The following is an 18,230-nucleotide window of genomic DNA, read 5'->3' as shown; positions in this document are numbered from 1 at the left end:
CATCTGTTTGAGACTTGGTAGTGAGGAATTTCATTTCAATGCATTAAAGGCATGCTGTGAATTGTTTATTTTATTAAAATAGTGTCCTAAGTACTTGCATTGTTATTATGTGCAGTTATCTCAATTCTTCTGATATTTACTGAAAGGCCTATTTCCTAGAACATAACACTAACAGTAAAATAACGAACACAATCTCTGTGGGAATACTTGAATGTCCCATTCCTTATGTTTTGGTGGAAAATTGTAATATTCTGCAAGGTTAAAACTAATTTTCCCCTTACAACACACAGTGCAGTGCACATGATTGCAGGAACATTCAGGGCATTCATAGGAATATGAAAATTACTGTCAGGTGTATGCAACAATTTAGAAGGCATGTCATTAATTACCTGTAATACCCAGCGCATTTTGACAAGGGTCATCTTTTCTCCCAGTATACTGGTTACATTCTGTGATACCTTACAGTACAGTGGTCACAATATGTATTTTGTTGCAGTCCCTGTGAGTTATGCTCCAGATCAGAATAATTCCCCCTGTCCTCTACTCTATGGAATCACCTCTTCCCACAATGCACTGCTGTAAATCCAACATCCAAGAACCGTACTCATTCATTTAATTCATTTTGAAGTATTTTTTGACAGTTATGGCAATGGAGATGCCTTAATAAACCCGAAATAAAAACTTAGAAAAAAGGCTGAATATAATAAAAACCATGGATAATAATCTATATTTTATGTTCAATCATTTGAAGAAATTATATATTTATAAGATATAAAAATGAGGTAACAAGCATGCATAATCCCTTTGTCAACCATCAGCATGGGAAAAGCTAAAGAACTGTCAATTGAGATTTGGTCATCAGTAGATTGTCCAGCAGGACTCCAAACATACAGAGGGGGTTATCCCGAGGACATCCATCCATCCATCCATTATCTGAACCCGCTTATCCTGAACAGGGTCGCAGGGGGGCTGGAGCCTATCCCAGCATACATTGGGCGAAAGGCAGGAATACACCCTGGACAGGTCGCCAGTCCATCACAGGGCACATACACCATTCACTCACACACTCATACCTACGGCCAATTTAGACTCTCCAATCAGCCTAACATGCATGTCTTTGGACTGTGGGAGGAAACCGGAGTACCCGGAGGAAACCCACGCAGACACGGGGAGAACATGCAAACTCCGCACAGAGAGGCCCCGGCCGACGGGGATTCGAACCCAGGACCTCCTTGCTGTGAGGCGGCAGTGCTACCCACTGCACCATCCGTGCCGCCTCCCGAGGACATAAATTCTTTAAAGTTCTGCATGGAGGAATGGTCAAACATCCCTCCAAATGTGTTCTCTAACCTTATCACAAATTATAGGAAAATACTTGTGGCTGTCATCTTTGCCAGGGGTGTTTGCACAAAGTATTAAATAGGAGTATTTGCACAATGCATTACATTGTGATTTGGAATCAAAAAGCATGCCATTTATTTTTAATTATGCATTTTTTGCTTTTATTTTTAATGTCTAGTAGGCATTTAACTAATGATCTAATAACCTTTCGATGTTACTGCTTTTAATGTAACTGCTACGGTAATCTACATTATTTTGTCTTTAAGAATATGACCTGTAGATGGCGCTGTTACTCCAGACAAGTCTTCATGACCTAAAAGTCCGTATGGCACTTAAGTCACAGCACGCTATATGCAAGGATTTACCATATGCCTGTTCCCCCCTGTGTACTAATGGCTCCATCATAGGTAATAAAGCTATCACCAGCAGTTATGTGAATAAAAAAAACATAAATATGAACGAAACTCATTAAAGTGCACTTTCTCCCGGAAGGTTAAATGTTTGCCTGATTGGGAGTTTAAAACACAAAACAAACCTCAATTTCTTGACTAAATTAAGAGATCTTCATTAATTTCATAATCCAGAGTGCACCCAGTCACGCTTTGGCTGCTCTTAACCTCGGCGGCTGATGCTACTGGTGATGCGTGCTAGCTGAATACTAATGGTACCCCGCTTTCACGCCGGCACAATGCTGAGCTCTACAAACAGCGCAGCCTTTCACATTAAACCTCAGAATGAGTGGCTGCTAAAGGCTCCCCGGGGATGTCTCCTGCTTACAAACCTTGCAGCGGACGCACATCCATACTGAGAGACAGCGGCGGCACAAAGACCCCCGTCTCTCCTACAGCCCCCCGCTATAGGAGACCAGCCCCCGCCAACCGCGCTTCCCCGCCGCAACTTAAAGAAAGGATTTCAAAGCAAGCGGTGTACTTGGGGAGAACCAACTGCCGCCGTAATGTGCTGCACCCCAATTAGAGGAGAAATAGCACCCATCGGAAGCGTTAGCGGAGGCTCCCATATGGGATCAGTCTCAGAGGGGCGTGCAGTCATAGGGCGTCTAATCCCACAGCCTCATTTGAATTGCAGATGCATTCTCTGCCCTGTCTGCACTTCGTCTGCTGACGGGGAAAAAGCTATCCTCATTATACGCGGAGTTTTAAGACTAATGAACTCCTAATGGCTTGTAGCTGATCGTCGCCTCGCTCCCTCTCTTCCCGATTAAAGTGTTCGCGGCTGCAGCGGGAAGTCCACTTTAATGACTGGGAACGTGCACTCATTCATAGAGAGATACGATTATATCATCCCTCATAACGCAGAACCAGCTGTTACGCCAAACCATCCTTGCCCACCCCTCCGCTCGCGTGGAATGGCGACTTGAAAAAACAAATGGGAAATTAATCCTTCATGGACACGAGTGCCAACAAGATTAATATGCCGTTTGAGGATCGCTCTATTTAGTTCCCTGGGCTGTAATAGGTTTAGGGAACTGTGCCCTTCCCCCAGCGTGCAGTGGCGGGGCGTTGGATGCGTCTGACAGGTGGAGGACATGTCTCCTGCAGACCCTCCGACATTTGGAGCAACTCGGCTTCTCCTCAGACGCAGTGGCCGACTCCCTCGAAATACTAGAAACACTTGAAACAATTGTGTTGAAATAATTATCGCAGTAGCAGGAGCTATCTCTCTTGTTCAATACTCTGAGCAGACAGACATCCTTTCATTCTTTCCCCTCAGCTTGAAAGACTATTATTAAAATGGACGACAAAGTGGTCCAGAGTGCTCTCTCTAATCTAGGCAATTACACAAACAGCGAGGGCGTGGGGCCGCATGTTAAACACAGGGTGCCGCACAATGGCAGCACGTGCTTTGGCGGAGATATCCCAGCTTTTTGGCTGTTACGGCATCTGCACCTCTTCACAGTGTCATCATAAGATTCATGTATTCAGCATGGCCAATATACCTGAAGGGTGAATGAACTAGAAAACACATTAAACAGATACAGTGAAAGAAAAACAAGAAAATATGTGATTTTTACAAATTTAATATATCAATATATAGAGATATTTATGAACAGCTTGATTTGATAGAAACGTGAGTGTGACCATTTTGGCATACAGTACAGATATTCAATGTAAGTACAGAAGTCGCTAAGTATAATTCCCCTCCCCTTTCCCAACCCATCTACAGACATATACACCAAAAACAAATACAGTAAAATGTACATTAACACAAACAAGGCACCAATAAATTAAATGATAACCCCTCTTTAAAAACAACCAAATCTATTAAACAATAAAATACATTATGACAACCCTACCTTCTGCAACATTTGACTGTTAAAAAGCAAAACAAAATTATACCTTACAGAAAAAAAGAATAAAAACACTTTGGCAGATTATTAATTTTAGTTACAATCAAGTAGTAAAGAAATCCAGTGCTTTTGTGTACAAATAAATTCATATATGGTCTACACTCTTTTTTCTGGAGGCTTATATACACATCCTTTTTACAGAAACGTTTAAAACATTATCAAAACTTTTTCCAGTATGAAAACATATTTACAAATTATGATTCAAAACTATTTGACTGCAACAATCACCCCCTTCCCCTTCCAAGTTCTCATTTACACAGTGCAGAAGGCATTTTGAAAAGTTTGTGCAACAAACGGCATACAAAATGTTTCCAGTATGGCTGTGGAATGAACGTAATCCAGAAAACTTGATCCTTCCTCTGAAAATGACCAGACCCCCGTAACCCTCCCTAACTCCCATTTAACGGGTACAAAAGAACAGCCTGATCCATGTTTTCAAGTAATACACATCAATTAACATGAACTAGATATGGAGGAGGGTGACGGCTACAAGGCAAGGACAACCAGCAAAAAAATCACTGGACTAGAACAGATATAGTCATGTATAATCACAAGGGTCCTATCACAGTAAAACACTGGTTCTTTCACAGAAGGAGAAGAGACAATCACAACTCCGCAGGGGAAAAACATCACGCAGGTTTCTTGTCCTCCTGTTGTTCTGAGTGTTCGCCGTTTGAAAAGATAGCCCTTCCAAAGCAAAAGTGTGAACAGCGATGGGAACGAAAAGCATGGTGAAGCACGAAGATCTACAGTTAGTCGCAATGGAGGATGGTGGAGCAGCACTGGTGAGTTCCTATTCCAATTGAGCAAGAATCACCATTTAAAATGCATAGAATAAGAGATTGAAATGGTCAGTGGCTAGCGGTCTATGGTAGGTTTGCCTAGCAGTGGCCATGTACTGAGAAACGTGTTCAAAGCCTTCAGCCTGTGACCATTCAAGAATCCTTCCGTTTAAAATGTCACTATGATGATGTCCCCAGTGGAAAAATAACACAATAGGGGCCGGTTTCACAGACGCAGATTAAGCATTGTCCGAGACTAAATTCAATTTTGAATGGAAATCTTGGTCTGTGAAACTGGCCCTAAGTGTTTCATTATAAAAATGCTTTTCAAACTTTCAAAAGAGTCCCCAGTCAAGCTTGTTCACTATGACTTTGAGTGTTCTCAGGGCATGCCACTGCTACCAGCCACTATGTTTATCCTAACTCTACCACACAAATAAAGGAGCGTATGCCGGTCTACAGACTCCAGTCCAGGAGAACTAGCCGGTAATGAGCTGAGTACTTCATGCGCACACGAGTCAAAGAGTAGATGTGTAAAAACCGAGCTCAGATTCGAACAGTTCTGTTACTAAAGCACTATTATATGATGCTGTGTGGGACTCACGATACCCTGTATGCACAATACTGGCCAAAAACACAGATTCAGGTTTTTTTTTTTTTGTGGGCTGAAGAAGTGTGACCCTGCAGTCCGTGGAGTGCTATCTTCCTGACGAGTCGAGACCAGGAAGAGAAAGGACCTCTGCTGCAGGTTGTCAGCTGCCTCAGAGAAATCGTCCCAGGCCAGGAATTAAGGCCTAATTAAGTGTGGCCCACTGCCATGCATCAACAACAGAAAAAAAGTATTTGCCCCCCTCCCCTACCCCCTATCGCCTAACTGCAGTGAAAGCAAATGGAACGTCTGACACTGGGGCTATGCTTACTGGGGTTATGCCAACCATGTCAGTAGAGAGGCCACCTCTGTAACTTTCATCACTGTATGCAGTGTGTCACAGAGCCAAAAGCCTATATGTGTCCCAGACAGACGCCAGTCCACAAACAGAGCACTCTGACGGGTAAGCAGGGCAGGCATTCAAATGCCCAATCAAATGCCCTCTCCCAAGCAGGATTAACCACCACTGCGTACACCTGAAAGCCAGCAGCACCTTCATGCCACCTTGTGTGATGGCACCCAATCAGTGCAGCCAAAGGGGGGTCCCAAGGAGGGTCTGGACAGACAGACGGCCGGTGCAGGAGTGAACGCAACGCCTGCTCAACTGCAGCCAGACTAAAGAGATCAAATTGGGGGGGGAAGTGTGCAAGCTCTGAGGAGATTACCCACTTTCCATTCATGTACATGATGGCTGTGTGCTGCGATTGGATCTGCCCATGCAAATCCAGATTTACCAAAGCAGACACCCCCCTCTCCCACCCCCCACACGAGCAATCGCGGCATCACTGGAGAGCAGACACCTCCAACCGAGAGAGGGAAGCCTTAATCAGTGGTAGCAATGCATCAACCAACCAGACGCTGGCCAACCCAGTGCCACATGCCGCATAATGTAACAGCAGTATTTATGCGTTGTGTGCTGTATGTACTGTACGTGTGCGTTTCCTGTAAATATATATATTTATATACACACATTCCTCTGAGAATAAGTAGGTTAAGAATAAGTCGATTCATTAAGTATATGCATAAAAACAACAAAAACAGAAAGATCAATCTAGTCGACAATTCGCTGCAGGCCACAGTAACAGAAGGGTGATGAAACAGCTGTGCTTCCTCTGCCGCTCACTGAATTTACCCATGAGCCTCAGCTGCAGGCTCGGAGGGCTGGAAAACTGTGACTGCTCGGGTTCAAGTACAAAAATCAGGAAACGACCGTTTTCTATCTCTGCTACCTTCAGTAGACGAGAAAAAGTACATTTGCTACAACATGTAGAAATATATATGCACTGTACTTACAAATACAAAGATGAAATTGTACAACCATAAAAATAAATATTCTTCTTTCCTTATGTAACAAAACTACTTAAACAAGAAAGCGTTGTGTTGTGGATTCTCGTCTGGCCTGTGACTGGTTTGTGGAGAGCACAGGAACAGAGACTCAACTTTCATGGAAGACTCTTTGTTCTCATATGACGTATTCAAGAACCATGCTGGTTGAAATGTAGTTCAAGATGTAGCTTAAGATTAAGATAAAGATTTTTATCCACTACTCTACTATGGACACCTTCTTCAGTCAAAACAACTCAACCATGATAAAACATTTTATGAGCGTCACCTGATTCCTGTCAAGATGGAAGACATCTAGAACAACAGGTTTAGCTGGAAAACGTGGATCTAAGTGTTGCTTATTGAATAAGAACAAAAATAGATGGAAGCATGTTGCACTTGCGTGTCTGATATCTGATGATTTTGACTCCTCTCTGTTCAGTTTATTCTCAAATGACATTATTTAGCTCCATCTCACACAGTAAGCATTACACACATTAGAATCCACCCTGATATTAATTTCAAGAAGGAAACGTCGACCATAAAGCCAGTCAGACAGCTTTCAACCAACAACATTCCATTTCACTTACGGGCCGTTACCAATGAATATTTGACACAGAGTCTCTTTCCTATCTGCTAACCTCAGTCGTAGGTGGTATGGACATTGTGCTGTAATTTAAGTAATGAATGTCTTCAGGAGGACCAGGCTGTGGGATCCAGTACACTACAAAAGAGGCTCCATGTCTTCCTGTATAAAAAAAACGTACCCTCATCATTAACTATTGCAAGCAGATTACCCATAATCCCGTCCCTAGAGTTTGGCCCTGCTGCCCCTCCGTAACGCTACCCACCCTCCACCTTCCAGTGCCCGAAAAGATGCCACACAAATTATCTGTGACACGGGCTGGATCATATTTACACTACCAACAAGACAATAAATAAGCAAAAAACAAATTCAAATACGGCTGCTATTCCAGGGGTACTTGGGGAACTCAGCCTCTATATACATGTGCACTGACGAGCAATGAGGTTAGTCACCATTAAGCAGCCTTCTCCTCTACTGCTAATGGGGAGTAGGAGCAGAAGCAGTAGTAGTGTTGGTAGTACAGTAGTAGAGGTGATGGTAGTACGGTCAGTAAAAACAGCTCGTCTAGAAAAGAGGCGGTGGCGCGCTGTTTAACTTAAGGAGGGTGGAGGACACGCCCCCGCGCGGGGTCTCTACCAATGAGCATGCGTCCCTCAGCTCTCTCGGCCAGTGGGAGGGAGGGGGCGGGAACATGACGCGCTCCTCAGGGGAATCCGTCGTCCTCCGTACTGAGCGCCACGCGCTGCAGAGAGCAGATAAAACCACGTTAACAGGAGGGCCAGGCAAACAAAGAGAGACAGGGAGAGCGAGAGAGAGAGGCAGAGGGAGCGAGAGAGGTAGAGCAAGACAGAGGGGGAGGAGGAAGGGGAGGAGAGAAAGAAAGCCAGATAGGGTGACAGAAAGAGTGAGAGAAAGAGCAGGAGAGAGGGGGGGGGGGAGCCCAATTATGCAGATCGCTCTGATCCTGCTTGTCATTTTAAGCATTGATAGCACAGCGCTAAATCACGTTATGGAAGCGAATGCACACCGCCTCGAGGCGCTAGTGTCCGTGTCTGAGAGGAGGTGTGGATAATTCAAAGAGCAGGGACACAAAAGCGCAGCTCGGCTCGACGAGGGGAGAAGTGTGTACTCTCCTGGGCTTCCACCGCCCGTCAAGTGAGACTCAGCTATTGCAGGTTCCCACACCTGCCTCTCCGACCTTCACTTTCTTAAAGGACCGGAGCCCCTTTAAGAGGCTGTGACATCACAGCCCCCTGTCCTGCTCCATACTAAGCCTAACGGGCGACACCATGCTAGAAAGTTCCCATTCCCACTCTCTCGCCTCAGAAACAACGTCGTACAAAAACACGTAAACACACCGGTTTCACCATGCTGAAATAAATATACAAATATATAACGAATGAATATCCTTATAGATTGTCCCACTATCTAAGGTGCTGATCGTGTTTTGTTTATTATTTCAGAAGTGGCCCTAATTGAAACTCAAGATTTCAAAGCCTAAGGAACACAGCACGGGTGTATGCCATTGCGTCTTCCATCACTTTGCACAACCAGTTCCACGTCCTTAACAAAAGGAGGAGTTTAAAAACCAAACCAGGTGAGCCGTTTCTAATTCGAAATATAAACGAACCTGTCTGTGACGCGTTCTGCCTGGTGGAGGGGCGGGGCCTGGCGGCCGGCTCGGCGTCTGAACGCGCCTGAGTGGCTGTCCCCTATACCCTGCAGGCCCCAGGAGCCAATGAGACCCCCACACGCACCCAACCCCCCCCTCCCTCCCCCTGATGGCCCCGCCTCACTTAGTACTGGAGAGCATGGGCTGGGTGGAGTACCAGTGGGACCCCGGGTCTGGGATCCCGCCCCCCAGGGGCAGGGCCATGAAGGGCTGGCCACTCACGGCTGGGTAGACGTGGCCGATGTGCTCGGTGCGGCCGATGTGGATCTCGTCGTCCTCGTCCTCGGTGGTCTTGCGGTAGACGGGGTTGTCGAAGTTCATGCTCTTGGTGTTCTTCCGCCGCCAGTTGCGCCACACCAGGTAGCCGCCGGTGCAGAGCAGGCCGATGACCACTGTAGCAATGATAGGAACTGCATGCGTTTAACACACAGCCACAGACACGGCGCTGCGTTAAACCAGGGGACAGCCAGAGGAGTCGGAGCGGGGAGAGCATACACACAGCGGTCATGGCATTCACACCCCCAGTGCCTCTCCATGCAAATCAGGACCTCCACAGACGCGCTCGTATTCCAGGGAGCGCAGAACTACGCTCGACCTTCCAGGGCCGGCTAACCGACACATTCTTCATATAAATGGTCTACCCGACGGTGGAATTCCTCTAAAATGTTCCTTAATTACTCTTTTGTTAGATTGTCGGAGGGACCGAACCACATTTTGTTTTAGTCACATGCCTTCATTCTCCCACTGTAAACAGCTTTAAGTTTTTACATTGACCTTTTGTCCAATTTTTCCCCTCTAAATGGATTATAAATTAAAGGAAAATAAAATGTTTTAGAGCTTGAAAGCGAGGTGTGGGAATGTGACAAATAAAATTGCAAGGTGAAATGGTCTAAAATTCCTTTGTGACTGCACATTCTGCTTGAGGACCTCAATTATGCACAACTGTTAACATAAAAGAAGTCTAATCGTGAAAATATTTCCAGAAACCTAATGCATCTCCCTGATCTCTCGTACGTTACCGTGAAGCAAGTCAATCACCTCGCATTACTTCCCTTGGCTACCTTGACGGGCAAATCCATCTCAAACAATGAAGATGAAAGTGCTAATTTCATATCTTTGAGACTGGCACGGTTTACTTTTAAGCAGAACACTCAATCACTCTCACCAGCGCATGCAGGGACATACAGACCAGCAGAATGATTCTTTCATGCTAAAGAAATATTTCCATTATAATTTGGCTGCAGGAGGGCGGCGACCAAAGCAACCAAAGCAACCAAAGCAGATACAGACAAGCTTTCTGACCCAATTATATCAGGCGCATTGGGAGGAAAAAAGCACTGAATATAAACAAGGAACAGGTCAGCATAACTGTCAGCATAACTGTATGTACCTATGGGGATGACGATTCCCAGTACTGCTACCGTTATGTTGTTCCCAAGAAGATAGCGCTCGCTTCCAGCTGTAAGACAGACAGACAGACAGACAGAAAGAGAGAGAGGCTGAATGATCAGAAAGGCTGTGCGACTTGTCACCATCACCAGCTAACAGCTACCCCCCCCCCCACCCCTTCCAGCCCTGGCACTCTCAAGATCCTCAGCAATCTGTATTTAAATCTGCAGCACAGGGCCACGGTCTCATCTCCCCCATCCTTTACTTTTACACATCATTGACTCTGAGGAGGCCATTTTGTCCCAGGTGAAGGGTGCATTGCTTCTCATCCCCCGGTAACAATACCATCAGTGCTCGGTCTACGGAGCGAAGCATTCCAGCTAGCATTAATCACACCGTACTCTCACCATTAGAGGCTGCCTGACCATTAGTAATACTGTAAATAGAGCCTGAAAGCTGGGCATAGCGGGGGATGGACACGAGTGGACTGGAGAACAGGTGAAGCAGAATCTGAGATGAATATTACTGCTAACTGCAGAGAAGCACCAATTAGATTACCTCTGCCAACACTCAACAACCTCATCAGATGATTCCAGCTTGGGGGGAATCACAATGTCAGGACTGAAAGGTCATTTTTAAATTATGACTTCAGTTTGCAGAAGATTGCAGCTAATAAAATTTAAAAAATCCTATTACAGTACAATGATAACAATAATATTCCTCTTAAGACCCTGAAGATGAAAAGTAATAATACAAAGTAAATAATGTATGCACTATATAATATATCATCATGTCATATAAAATGTTATTCATATATTTTTTTAAGATACCACATAAAGGATGGAGTTATATCAGTTACGGGCGTTAATTAGATACTGGTTGAACATTTATAACGATTACATTTTTAAATTTCATGAAATATTGTGCCAATGTAATTTTGATACACTTCGTATAATTATTATTATACAGACATCTGTTTACACATTTAGAAAATTCTGTGAATTTGCCCAACAATATCCAATTTTATTCCTGAGCAGGTGTTATTGTGATGTTTTGACAAAAGAACCTGTATGCCTGTGGTTTTAATAATCAGCGTAACCATTGAAATTGCTCAACTTCTTACAAAGAAAGTTGTCATATCTATTATATAAATTGCCATATATGGACCACAAATATATATGCCCCCTCTGGATATACACTTTATTACGTGTTTATTTGGCAGATTTAGACTTCGACTGCTGTAGTCTATCCACTTAGAATTATGATGTGTTGTGTCTTCAGAGATGTTCTTCTGCATACCACTGTTGTAATATGTGTTTTTTTTTTATGCTTTACTGTCCCCTTCATGTCAGCTTTGACCAGTCGGGCCACTCTCCTCTAACGTCTCTCATTAACAAGGCGTTTCTGTCTGTAAAACTGCTGCTCACCAGATTTCTCTTTGTTTTTTGCACCATTCTATACTCTGGAGACTAGTGTGTGTGAAAATCCTAAGTGATCAGCAGTTTCTGAGATACACAAACCACCCTGTCTGCCACCAACAATCATTCCACGGTCAAAGTAACTTAGATCTCATATTTTTTCCCCATTCTGATGGCTGATGTGAACATGAACTAAAGCTCCTGACCCGTATCTACATGATTGTATGCATTGCACTGCTTCCACAAAATTGGCAGATTAGATAATCGCATGAATAAGTATAAAAATAAATTGCTCAGTGAGTGTATTTATCAATAATGAAGCCTTATTTTCTGCCTCTGACCTCATGGTCGTTAGGGCTGTCAATTGTCCCCAAAAATGCCTTTGGAATATTCTTTCCATTAAACTCTATCCATGTGAATGTCTTTTAAAAAATGTATTATATTTACATTAATTGAATACCAACGGCATCAACCAGTCTGCACATGTTTCGCGCTATTGTTATGTACGATGGTCTCCTGGTACTCAGCGGGTATTGTGTGAGAGCACGAGGGGAAGACAAACAAGACAAAGCATAGCTGTTTAGAGGCAGGTGTCTCTGACTTGATTATCTCAGTGGACTCTTCTAAATGCAATTTGAAATTGGAAGTTCACATTGCTAGTTGTGGTGTTATACCCTCAGATTGCTGGTATTGTGGTGTTACATCAAAGCTTCATTTAGCGAACTGCATTTAAATTTTGCCGTATCCTTTTGTTGAATCTTCTCATGAACCACACATGAGTCCAAACACTTTCCAGACATTACTCCCTGGCTGATCAGGAGAGATAATCTCCTCATTGACGGTGGTTGAGAGGTTCCGCCCATTACACTGCAGCTTTAGTGTTTGGACCATTTATAAACAAAGAGCTACTACAAAGAAAAGGGACGTGTTCAGCGGATGAAAAATAAGAAGCGTGCAAATTAAACTATACTGCTGTTTGTTTACACATTTGAATGCTAATTTTTCCATTCCAACGAAAGTGGTTTCCTTTAAGCAACTCAATTTTCCTCCTAAACTCATCCAATCCAAAACTCTTGTCTTTTTACCACAACATTGATTTTCATCTGTCTTTCTGTCCCTCACACCCTGAGGACCTTTTAAAAGCCTTTAGAGTAACTGTAGAGCGATTTCCAACCACATTACACACATCCATCACTGATTACGCTTTTCTAATAGACATTTCCTGCCTTCTGGGGTCCCACTGTTTAATGACGCCGACACAATGAATATTTAAAAAACCACCCCTTTGTACTCGTCCCATCCTGCATGGCTGGCATGCAGCCTTCCCTCAGCCTGGGCTCAATGGGGCCCAGACACTGTGCTCCAAAGCCTGCCAGGGCCTGTTGCCATCCTCCAATGGGCTTCATGCATTCCGAGGCTGGCAGGGGCTCTAATGCCATCCTGCTCAGTGACTAACGGCTTCTCAGTCAGCACTATGGGAGTGAACCCTGCTGTAAAATCCAGCTATGCCAGCGTGACCAGCTTGACCAGCTTGAAAATTATGCTGGTCAAGCAGGTCATAAGCTGGTCTAGCTGGGTATGAGCTGGTCAAGCAGCATAACCAATCTGGTCGTAAAGCTGGTCTAGCTGGGTATGAGCTGGTCAACCAGCTAGTGCTGGAAGCTTGTCTGAGCTGGTAGGTGGTCTACCCCTTACCAGCTGTTTCAACACCTACCTTAAGCCAGGGAAGTAGTGTGTAAGGGGGCCGCAATGCAGAACATCGGGCCCTCACAGTGAAACTCACAGACAGAAGGAAGTTCTACCTCTCTATGGCTGACTCTGTTTTACGTGTTCAGAGAGGCACCACCTCCACACCCTTCCCAGCTGTACTGTGTGTCTCAGGCTGTCAGTCACAATTGGCTGCCTCAGAAGAGACACGAGAGTAAAACTTTCCTGACAGCTCTTCAGTCAAAAAGTGAACCTTCACAGGTGTGCACGTCACCCCAATGGATTCACCCCAATGGAGATTCCGGTAGTACAAAAGAGAGAGAGGCGGATGCTTTGTCGGAGAGCTACTGAGACTGCGGGACATTTCAGCGTGTGATTTCGAGGCTGCGAGCGGAACCCCTCCACTGATTTATGGGGTGGTGAGGGCTCACTCCCCGACAATGACAAGTGCACATGCACTGGCCCGCCTCCTCTAATTACAGGAGAGGAGATGCAAGAAAAACAAAGGCAAGGAGAAGAACCAGGATGGAGAAATGTTAATCGGATAAGGCAGGCTGCGTTTCTGTGCCACCTATTACTACTAATTCACCAATCTGGGCCTCTGATTACACCACTGAGAGGTACTATTTATCATCCCAACTGATTTAAACGTCTGTCTGCTCAGCGACTCAGTAAATCCGTACAGCTGTGCAATCATACATCTTTCCCACTGACCTTTTACATACAGGTGTCAGATTTGGAAGACTTTTCATGTTTAACCCTTTCAAGAATAGGCTTTCTGGAATTCCTTTTTTTTTATTTTTATCCCAAGTCAGTGTTCTAGAATGCCATTGCTTTAAAATTACCAGTAGTGATTGATACATCAGATTTAGAATGTTCAGTTACAAACATTGTAATCACATAATTATTTGTGATCTTATACCTTAAAGGGTTAAAGCATGACTTTAAAATGTAAAGCACGCATTTTTTGAGAAACTCTCCCGCTGTTCTTGGAAAGCACCTTCACTGCAGGACTGCAGTGGGAGTCTGTTATGTTGCTGCATTCTGACTTTGGCACATTTTACATCTGACTGTATCCTCGGGGCATCAGTGAAAAGGCAGCAGATATCACTCAAACAAAATACATTATAAGGGCACAAATAGTATATTTCAGTTGCATTCTGATGTCCTTCACTTGAGCAGCAGAAAGTATACCTTCTACTGCTATTCAATGCTTGTATTCAATGCCAGAACATAATTTTGGAACTGAATACACACATACACGCACACACACACACATACACACTGTACACACACAGACGCACACACACACACACACACATACACACACGCGTACACGCACACACACACAGTCAGACGCAAGCACAGACACATACATATACACAGACACACACAGACACAGACATACACACAAACACACACACAAACACACAGACGCACACACACAGACACAGATATGGGCACTTACAGCGATGGGACAGGTTGCTGTTCTCCTTCACGATGCTGTTACTCTGGATGGTGGGGAGAGGCCCCTGCACTGGGGGCGGGGGGGTGGAAGGGGGTGTTTGCCTGGAGACAGTGCTGGGGGGAGCAGGGGGGGTGGTCACCGGGGACACAGTCGTAGCTTGTGTGGTGGTGGCAGCGCTAATGTCTGGCGGGGTGGTTGTGGTCGTAGTTGTAGTACTAGGAGTAGTGGAGGTAGTAGTAGTAGTAGTAGTAGTAGTTGTTGTTGTTGTTGGAGGGGTGGTGGTGGTAGTTGTGGGCTGTATTGTCGTTGTTTTAGGTTTAGCAGGTGGTAGAGCTGGAACAAAAAGACCAAATGAGGACATTAAAACTCAAATACCAATCTACAGTACAGCATCTCAAAGTAGACTCAAGGAACAGTAATAGGACCCTCCATTTTGTTAACTGATTGTTACAGTAAGGCAAACATTCCTTATTTCACAGCTACAGGCACATTCACATGGTTTCAGTCACTAATATCATGAAAGACAGGAGCCACACACAGCATAAACTACTTCTGTACAATGCATAATACATGGAAAATTATCACAGGTATACATTTGGGCAACATCTTGGAATGTAATTCATGGACCCAAGAGGCTTCTGCTAAGTGCAGCTCAGTGTAGAAAATCTTAAACAACCTTCTTAAATATGCAAAATGTACACAAATATGGAGCCAAACAGCAGAGGCTTAGGAATGCTTGACAGAGCCTGGCTGCCTTTCTGTCTACGCGTTTTCCCTTCAGACGTGGCTTCATCTATCTGTATGCAGAGCACGTGTGCGTGTGTTCATGTGTATTTGTCCATGCCCGTATGTGTACAGGATCAGTACGTGTGTGCGCTTGTTCACAGGGCTGGCACAGTCATTCAGCGGAGCCACAGCGGTCAGGCTGGAATGACACCGGATGCGTAGCGCACACTACGCAGCCCGTGTGACAGCTACAACTCACCAGCATGGCCGCCGGATGGAAGAGCTCCGCACCACGACCGCAACACAGCCGGGGTAATTCCAGCTTTACTATTCTGTTTCAGAGGCTTACATTACACTCCTTTCTCCTTTCCAATGTCAAGGTTCTGCTTTAGCGGCTACGGCACCCTCTCCTCTGCGACCGTACTCGCCCAGGACGGGGGCTCCTTGTTGGGCGAGGGGCTCCGGGAGCCCCCGCCGTCGTGTTAGCGGAGCGTGTCTGATCGGGATGTCGGCTGAGGAGATTAGAGCCGGCGGCGGCGCCGCCTGTTTCTGTGGGATTTGTGCGCTCTGCTCACAGGTGCGCATGGCTGGGCTCCTCATCCTGCTTCTTCATGTGCAGGTGCCTCTGACTCCTATATATAGGGGAGGGATGTAATCTCCCGGGCGCTCTGCTGCGGCACGGCGCTTTCCACGGCAATGCGGCACGGCCTCTTCTGACAACCCGCTGCTATTCTCGGAGCACCGAGGGAGGCGGGTGCGGGGGTGGGAGTGGGGGACTTTAAGGGTACCCCTCCCTGCTGAATAAAACGGTGCAAAAGGTTTTGAAGCAGCTGGTAGCTGGTTGGTCACATCAGCTCAACATGGTTTAGATGGTTGACTAGTTCAAACCAGCTCCGAGTTCAACATAGTTTGACCAGCTCAAGCTAGGTTTTTAAACAGCTGGTAGCTGGTTGGTCACATCAGCTCAATATGGTTTAGATGGTTGACCAGTTCAGACCCGCTCCCAGCACGACATGGTTTCACTGGTTGACCAGTTAAAACCAGCTCCCAGCTCGACATGGTTTGGCCAGCTTAAGCTGTGATTTGAAAAAGCTGGTAGCAGGTTGACCACCTACCAGCTTTATTACCAGCTTTGCCGTGCTGGTTGACCAGCCCATACCCACCTAGACCAGCTTATGACCAGCTTTGCCGTGCTGGTTGACCAGCCCATACCCACCTAGACCAGCTTATGACCAGCTTTGCTGTGCTGGTTGACCAGCCCATACCCACCTAGACCAGCTTATGACCAGCTTTGCCGTGCTGGTTGACCAGCCCATACCCACCTAGACCAGCTTATGACAAGCTTTGCCGTGCTGGTTGACCAGCTCATACCCAGCTAGACCAGCTTATGACCAGCTTGACCAGCTCAAGTTTCAAGCTGGTCAAGTATTTTACAGCAGGGCTTACCTGTCACGCATCGCCGCATGTCTGGGCCCAGCTCCATGCCGTCGGGACAGGCGCAGGTATACTTGGGCGAGTGCTCGGTGATCTGGGGCGCCTTCAGACACAGGTACTCACAGCCCCCGTTCGGCACGTTCCCCATGTTACAGCTGTTCGGAGCTGTGCGCGGAACAAGCAGAACACAACTCAACAGGACAACAGACACCCTGTCAGACCGCTACGCTAATACAGTGTCCTAGGCCTAAGCCGCTTCCACAAAACGCCCTTGAAGCCCTTTGTTCTGGTAACGGGGCTACCGAAGAGTGCAATTACGGGAAAGTGTTTACACCGCAGTGCCAGGGCAATGGAGCTAGATTAATCAAACTGTCCACACAGTTATTTCTGAAGATGCCTCAGAACCCCGCGGTCGGTTTGAGTTTTAAAGCTTAGCACACACACACAAAAACAACAATAAAAACCCGTCCTGAAAAAGCCTTGCGGGGAGACGAACAAAATAGAAATAAAAAGGTAAAAAATGGGAGTAAGTTTCAACCTCCTTCAACACACAGAAACATTTTGAAAAGATGTCTCCCCAGTGCTGGATATAGCTCCGTTCATGCTGGTTTCTTTTTTAAAGGACGCTGTTGTATAAGGAGGGATGATTCATTTTAGCAGCACATAAATCTGGCGCTGCGGTGTACAGGTGATTGAGTTCGCATTGAAATATTCTTGCCGACTTGCAGCCCACGCTAGGTCATTTAAATAATATCACATTTTTCATTGCTTTTTGCATTTTCTAATATGATTACTTTAAATCTTCCATTAATCTTTCAACACTGCTCTTTAATTATTAACACACGGGAGTGCAATTAGCAATACTCCTCCCACAGACATCGGAAGGGAGAACAAAGCATCAAAACAAATAACGTGTATAGACATACACACACACACGCATGCCCACGCGCACACACACTCCACATACACTTCCACCATCTCCCTCGAACAGAAAACCCATTTGATGTCTGCCGCGCTGATGTTTTTTTGCCCTTTCATGAAAGCCTCCTTGACAAGCGAGACAATTTAAAAAGACGTATGCGGCCTGCAGACATTTAAATGAGCTCCAGCCGGCAGTACGATGAAGCGGGGAGGGGAGAGGGCTGACAGAGAGCCGCCGGGCCTAACCTTTGGGCTGACGCAGCTCGTGAAACACCACCACGTCCAGCGGGTTGTTCAGGTGCTCTGCCAGGGTGGCCACGTCATGCCCCGTCAGCCGGTCAGCACTGTAGATGGCCTCGTTCTCCAGGTCGGTCCAGTAAACCCGGTCCTGTGGACGGACACCAGCCATCACAAGAGGTCAGGCCACGTGCGGTTTACCTCCCTGA

General features: G+C 45.7%; 1 protein-coding gene across 4 annotated transcripts in view; it reads right to left on the bottom strand.

The window, feature by feature from the left end:
- Positions 1–3,363: 3,363 nt before the first annotated feature.
- lrp8 (low density lipoprotein receptor-related protein 8, apolipoprotein e receptor) overlaps positions 3,364–18,230 on the bottom strand; it is a 125,533-nt gene continuing 110,666 nt past the window's right edge. For 2 of the 4 annotated variants that reach the window (XM_061237887.1, XM_061237886.1), the window contains exons 15-19: positions 18,031–18,172; positions 16,876–17,028; positions 14,704–15,036; positions 10,112–10,180; positions 8,842–9,131 (exon numbers count right to left, since the gene is read on the bottom strand). In XM_061237887.1, the coding sequence (XP_061093871.1) occupies positions 8,842–9,131; positions 10,112–10,180; positions 14,704–15,036; positions 16,876–17,028; positions 18,031–18,172 (987 nt within the window). Of the gene's footprint in view, positions 7,792–8,841; positions 9,132–10,111; positions 10,181–14,703; positions 15,037–16,875; positions 17,029–18,030; positions 18,173–18,230 lie in introns of those variants that run through there. The other 2 variants (XM_061237888.1, XM_061237889.1) reach the window with 2 other exon arrangements.

This window comes from Conger conger, chromosome 4, assembly GCF_963514075.1.
Source record: "Conger conger chromosome 4, fConCon1.1, whole genome shotgun sequence".
Lineage (NCBI taxonomy): Eukaryota > Metazoa > Chordata > Actinopteri > Anguilliformes > Congridae > Conger > Conger conger.
The sequence above is the reverse complement of the archived record's forward strand: the minus strand, read 5'-3'. Positions and strand labels throughout refer to the sequence as shown.